The sequence below is a fragment of the Pygoscelis adeliae genome, unplaced genomic scaffold (genome assembly GCF_000699105.1).
Source record: "Pygoscelis adeliae isolate BGI_AS28 unplaced genomic scaffold, ASM69910v1 Scaffold267, whole genome shotgun sequence".
NCBI lineage: Eukaryota > Metazoa > Chordata > Aves > Sphenisciformes > Spheniscidae > Pygoscelis > Pygoscelis adeliae.
This window is the reverse complement of record NW_008825150.1, coordinates 6061192-6070069: the sequence shown is the minus strand read 5'-3', so window position 1 is coordinate 6070069 and position 8878 is coordinate 6061192. Positions and strand designations below refer to the sequence as shown.

General features: G+C 35.2%; 1 protein-coding gene across 1 annotated transcript in view; it reads left to right on the top strand.

The window, feature by feature from the left end:
• SEMA3E (sema domain, immunoglobulin domain (Ig), short basic domain, secreted, (semaphorin) 3E) overlaps positions 1-8878 on the top strand; it is a 152101-nt gene that overhangs the window by 107195 nt on the left and 36028 nt on the right. The window contains exon 5 of the mRNA XM_009328363.1: positions 4593-4686. Within this exon, the coding sequence (XP_009326638.1) occupies positions 4593-4686 (94 nt within the window). The remainder of the gene's footprint in view (positions 1-4592; positions 4687-8878) is intronic.

The following is an 8878-nucleotide window of genomic DNA, read 5'->3' as shown; positions in this document are numbered from 1 at the left end:
CCCCCCCAAAAAAAAAAGTACCAACCGCGAAAAGGCACAGGTCTCCTGGAGAGCAGACCTTGGCTATACTGTTGGAGCATATGCATACACAGTTAAGTATGTAATTAAAGGTTCTGAAATGGTTTAAATTTGCTTTTAAAAAATGCCAGTATGATATATTTCACTTTTTTGTTACCTGGAAAATAATAAAAATTGAAAGTGAAAAAAAAAATCCCCTTACTGAAAATCAAATTATTTTTTCTCATAAAAATAATATCATAGGAAAACCCAACCAAAGCCTCTATATTTTTAAGTCCCTGATTTAGTGAAAAGATACAGCCATTGTATTAATGTTGAGAACAGGCTTAGGTACTTTGCTGAATAAGAATGGAAGCAAGCATATGTTTTAAATTAATCACATGCATAAATGCTGTCTTGACCCAGAGCAAAGCAGCACTTGGCATTAGAGAAAACAATTTTCTGCAACGAAAGTTAAATGCAGTCTTTAAATTTTAATGGCTCTGATTGACCTTTTCTTTCATTATTACTTATAGCCTACATTATTCTTCATTGTCTAAAATTATCAATTCATACCAAGTTAATGGCAAAATGCTTGATGCTCTTGGAAATATCTTCTATTTCTTTTTAAACAACATTATTACTTTAATAATAGTTGAAAGTGTATTACATTTCCTGAGTCATAGGTATCATAAATCAAACCCAGAGCCACATTTCTTTTCCCAAACTACATGTAGAAATTTGTAATTCCACTCCCAGCCCTCCATATGTGTTTTTGCATAATTTTTACCCTAACCACCGAAAAGCGCCCATAAAATAAATTGCAATGTTGAATTGCTGTGTTGGATAATCTGTGAGGAAACTGTCGGTTTTCTTCTGACATTTCTCAAGGGATTCCAATGTCACAAACAGCAAGGAGGGTTAGAATTATGGTATTAGCCTTCAAAGCTGATTATTAATGTGTAACGCTTATTTCATTTAAACTGGCATCCCGCAGAAGCTGACACATCTAACACCTGATCTTCAGTTACTTGCCCCAGTGATGGGAATAACTTATTGCAACCATGGAATATTTGGTATGCTGTCCTAAAACGTGAAGGTGGAAAATCTCTCTTGGAGGAATTATTGCTTACATTTTCAGTGACTTTTCAGACAGTTACATGCATCTGCAAGCATTTATGAGATACACATCCTGCTTTATATCAAAACTGGTGAGATCCACTTAGAAACTTCTCTAAGTTGCACTGAAATCCAAATGTTTGTCTAGCATTAGATTATATATTTAAGCTACAATCCTTATTCAGAAATTCCAGCTGTTAAAATGTAGATAATAAAAGGATACTATGCATATCGCCTAACATTTTCATGCCATGGTCATATAGGTAGCTGTTTTAAACACATTCATGTCATGAATGTTAAAAGAGGTGGGTTTATCTCTACTATTGATTTCATTCTGATTCTCAGGGAAATGGCTAGCTACATTAGTAGCTTTTTCATTGTGATACTATAATTTGATGTACAGTGACACAAAATCCTTCCACATCATTTGGAAGACTCCCATACCGGCCAAGTCTCCAGGGTCTGAGCATCAGTGGCATTTTACCAGGGGAAGACCTGAATATGTATGATGCCCTGGTGGGGTCACGTCTTGTTCTACAGCACAAAAATCTCACTTTCTGTTCCCTATGTAGGATGAAATATGAGCCATGCACTACAAACCAGGAAGTACGGATAATACAACTTCTTCAAGTATTGTTTCAAAATAATTTTGTTTCCACACCTGATCACTTTACCTGAGTATGTTTTTTCTGTAATCAGTTTTAAATTTGCTACTTTTTCCTTTCATAGACAAGTCCATTTTGATTTTACTATGGGGAAAGTGAATAGAAAGCATTAAGACTAGAAAAATCTGTTCAATTTTAACTCTCAGTTTATGTCTCCATTTACTTCTACACCTTTCTCTCTAAAAATTTGGGGTTTTTTCTTTATTTAACTGATGCATTGACAAATAGTTTAGTTGAGACCCCAGAAAAGAAACTTTTTCATGAGTAACTTCATTTTATTTTATACCTGATTAGAGAATAAATAACATTAGACAGACATTGTTTTTATAAATATTTCCTTTACATCATATTTTGTGACAATGATTACTTCCTAGTTCTTTTGCACAGTTTCACAAGGTTTTTCTTTCCCTTCCTGAGTTCTCCTTACTCTTTTTTTTTTCTACTGTTGACCCAAAATGTTATGGTATTTAGTTTTGAAAAATACCTGGTATGTGATGTTTGAAAAGTATGGAATGGAGCTGAGATTTCCACACATAGAGAAATATTTCTTCATTGTTTGACATTTACCCAACAGCAGAGGGGGAATAGTTACTACTGATGTGCAATTGAAGCTGATACAGCAGAAAATAATATTCCTGCACTACCCATCTCTACCCAGGATGATTATTTTCTGCCACATCAGCTTTAACATCAGGCACTAACGTCCCAGGGTTAGGATAACACAGGAGCTTCTGGAGAGGTGAGATTCTGAATGCCTTGTTACCTCATGGCTTTTAGGACCATTACTTAAATTTTGTGTGGTTTTTGCTTCCTATTTTTATTTTGGGGTGGCTTTTTCACTTCAAGTAGACATGAAACAGATGTCTTATTTTTCCAGAACTACATTCTGGGTTACATCCCATTTTTATGGGAACTCTCTAACTAATGGGAATCTTACTTTTTGATCAGAAGTTGCAGCAAAATGTCATGTATTATTGATACAGATGGGAATGGAAGATAGGTACATCAGCTTGGCTGATCTGGGGATTAAGGATTGAATAATGCTTTGAAGGGCAGGGGCTTGTGACAAATTCAAGATTAACTGTTTTAAATGAAATGCATAGAAATATTCAATTATTCATCAATGAGTGGGAATTAACAGCTCTACAACTTTTCCACTTTCCTTATATCTTGTTTCTTTCTGTCCTCTTAAAAAAATATTTTTTTATTATTATTATCTTACCAGTTTTCCATCCCATGCAATGGTCAGTATATCTTCTGCTTCTTTGCTCCTTATCTTTTTATGTTTTTTTCAGGAGAGCATAACTGTCATGAGTGGAGCCACCTGAAGAGAAGAGAACATTAGTTTTGCTTTGGGGGCAATTGCACTTGCTTGGAAAGAGAGAGATTTGTAGGTTGTGGGGTGGGATGGGTGGACATAGGTGAGTGATCTGAGGAATACAGCATTGCAGAGAGCAGACACATAATCAGGTTTCTGTATCTTTCGAAAGTAAAACTTTCTAGGGACTGAGCTGCATATCCTACAACCCCCCAAAACTACATGAATGTAACCAACAGCAGAAAAAAGAACCTGCTATAAAGACATAAGGACTAAAAGGACTACAAAAACTTAAATAAGGACTACCAGGACACTATTTTGTCCAGTTTAGATATATTGAGCTTTTTTCTGTGTGAATACCGAATTATTCTAATAAATACCTGAAAAGTCAGGTCTAATAAAACCTGATTTTTATGGTTAAAAAGCCTCTTGGACCTCTTTGAGAATGTTTGCTGTAAGGGAGAGATCCAGGCAGATCCTCTTCAAAATTCTGGGGTATTTGGGGTCCTGTCACATGTAACTTCATGCTTCACAAAACATTTGCCTTAGTATATTAGCAAAGTGAACCTGAGATTAGTTTACTGAACCAGTAGGTTGCATTTATCCAATATGTTAATATAATCTGCATTTCAGTAGACTTTTGAGTAAAACTGTTACACAGAACTGGAACTACTAGACTGTCAAAATGTTTACTAGTCACACTTGAAGGCTGGGTGGCATATTCTTTTATGAATCTTTCATAGCTTTCTCTCCATTTGCCCTTTTATTCTCCCCCATCTCCATGTTTTGTGGAGCTTTTTTGTTAATATATAAATTAAAAAAAAAATTGTGCACTCACTTGATATTTTATTCAGACATTAATGGGCTCTTTTAAGAAAGCTGGGACAAATGTAGCATTGCAAATGAAAATTTAAAGTGTAAATTCTTTCTCAGCCTTTAAAGCCTTATACAGACAAATTAAACTAAGTTGCCAATATTCTTTTTATACTGATATTCTGTTAAATCCACTGCAGAAATCACATCTGTTCTGAAAACCATAATTGGGGATTCATTCCTAAACATACTTTTATGAAGAAGAGATATAAACATCTCAAAGCTACCAAGAGAAGATAACACAGTGTGATATATTTAACAACTACTGGAAAAAAAATGTTCAAAGAGGGAAAATACATTCCATGGCTAGATATCTATTTAATGTTTAGATAATTTGGAGGAAAGGTAGAAGAATCTTCACTCCCTACTCCCACAGAAATGAAACAAGTGCAATTTTAGTGCATATTTTACTGATTTCTTTGGGACAGTGCACACACAAAGATGATTTGTAGAAACCCAGAGATTTTTTACTAGTATATCAGTGAGCAATCGTAATTGTGTTTTTTCCCTAATGAAGTCAATCCATTACGAAGGTGTAGCAAAGTTAAAGCTCATCTCTAAGGCTTTTTTTCTTTGCCTGTAGGGTTTACGCTGTTTTCTGTGATTTTTTTTTTTTAAAGGATCATCTGTTTCAACTGGAATCGCACAAATTTGAGAGAGGACGAGGCAGGTGCCCTTTTGACCCCAGCTCTTCCTTCACCTCCATCTTAATTGGTAATGATCTTTATGTCACAAGCTTCACGGTCCTGTCAATCTGTCATTCTGAGTCTCTTTCTTCAGCACACCAAAGTGTTGTCAGTCTTCCATTGCAACCTTCCACTTGTCAGACTTAATCCTCATGGTGCTGCCCACGTTAGTATTACAACCCAGGCAGCATTAACTCCAGCAAGGGTGTCCCACTGAAGTGAGTAGATGTTATATGACACGTGCCATCCTGAAGAGGTAATTGTTGTGTAATTTTGGAAACAATAATTTCCTGCTTTCCTTCAAAGCAAAGCAATATGTCTAGCTTAGTCTTTTACACCAAGACAAATACACAAAATTTACCCTTTTCCATCTACTGTGACATAATCTGAGTAACAAGCATCTTGTAAAAATGTGAATTTAACTGTTTTTATATCAAGCATTTATTGTTTATAAAAATTACAGCTTTTGAGGTCAAAATAATTTTTTTTTCAATGCTGCCTTCTAACAAAACTATTCAAAACTGGTGATCCTCTTTTAGGAGAGTTGATCTTATACTTGACAGTTATAAAAATAGAATTCAGTCTGAGTCCCGCAGTGCCAGAAAGCTGTGCTGAGATAGTGCTCCTCTGTGCCTTGCTGGTAAGTATATCACTGCAGGGCTGGGACCTTTGAAGTTGTAGTATAGCAAACCATATGTTTTTTCCTCTATCATGTTTTCCTGAAAACATTTTGTGAGATCAAGCAAACACAGTCTTGGCAATATTATAGCACATTGACTAAAAATAGACTGGGACAGCAGGTAAAGGGTGAAAGCTAGATGCACTTAGGGAGTAACAGAGTGATTTCTGTTTTTAGAAAACACAAATAAGATTAAAACTGAGCATTCAAAAGCAATAGTCATTAAAAGAAAAAGGTAGAAAAAAGAGGCTGAAGATCAAATAATTTTTCAACTTTTCAGGGATAAAAATTTTAGAGGATTTTAGGGCCCTTTGATATTTACATTTGACTTCATATCTTAAAATCAGACAGCTAAAGTCTCTGATTATTAACCACAATGATGTAGCTCACCCATGGTGGTGAGGAAGTATTGGTCACGAGTGACAGATGTATTTTTACATGCTAGGTTTATTTGTTCCTTTACATTAACAAATTACTTACAAGAAGAATCTTCACCAATAATGCCAAATCTTTCAAATTGCAACAATTCATCAAAATATTGTTCATTCCCATTAAAAAAAAAAAAAAATTATGGCTCAAATTCTTAAGAGTTAGTGGGTTAAGAAGTCATGAAAGAATCAGAAAAAAATGCTGTATTTTGACTGACCTTCCAAAATCCATGAAGCACAGATTGTTATGCTTTTCTTCCACCCTTATTTCTAAATTGTTTCTACAGTTTTTAACAGATTCCAGTCTTAGCTCAGCCTGGGAACAAAGACTCATGCGATGGAATTTGCTGTAGGCCTGAAAACTCATGGTCTAATCTTGAAGTCCCTCTCAACCTTTTCTCAGACAGAACTAAGTAAATAAATTAACCTGATCATGTTCCTACTGTGAGATCAATGTGAATTTTATTTGCTTAAATGGAAGCCAGATTGTCCCACTGAGCACTTCAAGACTGATGGTTAGTCCTTGTGTTTCTGGCCTATTCATTAGTTTGCCTGGGTTATGGGAGGTCCTATGGATCCTCACAGCTTTATCCGAAAGAGCAATCCATTAAATAAACCCTTCCCTGATAAACGTTGATCAGAGTCTTGTACGTCCACTGACAAAGACATATAAAATCAATCTCACAAAGCTAACAATTCTGTAATGTGGCAAGACTAACAGGAGGAAATACATTTTTATCAGATCACTGATACAACACCAAAAACCAGACAAACTTTCACCCCTTCATCAAAATCAATATGACCCGAGAAAGGTATTTAGAGGCTGTTTTTCTAGGCCTCCATTGGGAATTCTACAATTTCCAGTGATCATAGAATGATATTTTAAAAGCTTAACAAAATTCTTCAAAGAATTTATTATTTTATTTATGCTTTTATACTTTTTATATTATTGGAATTAAACACTTCCAACACTTACGAAAAATATCCTATAGAAGTTTGTTTTTCCATGTATTCTACTATATTCTACTAACTTCTACTAATCAGAGACACACCACTTACAGAATAAACAGGATTGATGCTGCTCCTTAGACTCCAGAGTGTATATCCTTTATCTCTGTAGGTAACCATTTGAAAAGGGTAGAAGACATAGATGCAAACACAGTGAATATTAAAGAATCTTTTAATTGACACTTGAAAAGGAGACTGAGACCTCTAATGCCAAGTGTACTCTGAAGGAAGGGATGTTCCTTCATTCAGCCGAGCCCTGATTCCAGCTCATGGTGGCCATGACCCCATGACAGGAGATGACAACTACACCGTGCACCCTCCAGGACTGGTCTTCCAGTCTTTCCTCCAATGCTTGGAGGTTCCCTTCTTCTTCAAGCACTTCAGTTTTCTTGGAAAGTGAAATCCCCTCCTGGTATGGAGTCAGTGTGCCCTTGGAGGCTGCACCTCAGAGTTGCCTCCACTTTCCCATGTAGGTTCAGCCAATGTGCATGTCCGTGAAAAGGTTTTATGCAAACCTGTTAGCAAAGGCTCTCACATCCCAGCATCCTTTTCTTCCTAGCTAAACAATGCAAAACCTGCTTCCACTTCTGCAACTCACATTAACACAGCAGCCTACACCAGCGTGGCTATTGACTAACAGTGAGGATTAGACTAACAAGGAAACTTTACATAACTGATAAAAGTTTAAAAGCTTTTAAAATCTTGATCTTATAAAATCATTTGCACCATCGCTAACTAGAACCAGATTTAGCTAGATTAATTTAGGAAGAAAGAGAATCTCTTGTTCTGTATCTTTTCCTGTATTTCAACACACCAGTTAAAATACCCACTCCAAGAAAAAAATAGTTCGTGACTTGGCTTTAAAACTAAATATCCATGCTGTCGTAAGTTTTATTACAGGTTATCGGAACCAGTGGTAAAGTAGCTTGTGATAAATTCCTCAATTTATGAACAATTAACTTTTAGCAATTTATTGTCAGCACCAGGAAACAGAATAGAAGTTGGAGGGCAGACAGGCTGAATAAAATGTATATGTTTAGACAAACAGCATATAAAACTTTTGGGCTTCTATTTCTAATGAACTCTCCCATCTGCTTTCAATAGCCAAAACTATTTTTGATATCAGATCATGCAACACCAATTAACATAGACCACACTAGCTCTTGAAGCTGAGAAATTAGTTTATGACTATGTTTTGTTACCTGCAATATATCACAAGCAAGTGGTGAAAAACCTAAACCACATTTGAATAAGTTTTTCTATCCAGGGAATCCATTCCAATAATATTTTATGATTTTACAGTTTTAAAACAGTTTCATGTATTTGTGTCTTTTATTTTACTTTAGACAATGAACTAAAATACATTTTCTCTCCAAACAGAAGACAGAATACTTGAGTGACAGATAAAACATACAAATATACAGAGGAAGTTTAACAGCAATAGCTAATTTCTTTTGAATTTAGTTTTTTCCTACCGTGAAAATTATCACTTGCTAAAAATGAGAATTGGTATTCTGATTTTAGCTGTCATGTGAGTAATAACTGTCTGACAGTCAAAGAAATGCATAAAAGGTGCTGTTTATGTTCTACTCAGTACGTTCTACTCCTTTATTCATAACAGAGCTAGTCCACTTCATAGAAAGTGATATAATGGGGCTTTTACACAGAAAGGACTACCGATGAATAATAACTTATGTTTGCATTACCTTCCAGTTTGAAGCAGGTACACAAAACATGCCAATAACAAACGAAGGAAACACAGTTCTAAGGTGGAAGCAGCCTATTTATAGAAATCCCTTGTATATATTAAGCTTTTAAAATTAAATCACATGCTTCAATCTGTTTTACTTTAAGGGTTGTCATCTAGGAATTCTTGGTTTCAGAAGAAAAACTTTGTATTTGGTTTTGTTAATATTTTGCTCTGAGAAGGGCAAAAAATGAAGGTATCTTTTAAGTGGTCCCAATTGAACTTTGATGTATTTGTTTGCTTGAAAAGAATGCTAGCTAAAAAGTATGCATGTATCACTTGAGCTAAAACTAGTTTTTGAGGTCCATGGGATTTTTTGTTTGTTTGTTTAAATAAGGAAAGAAGAAAGTTTCTATTC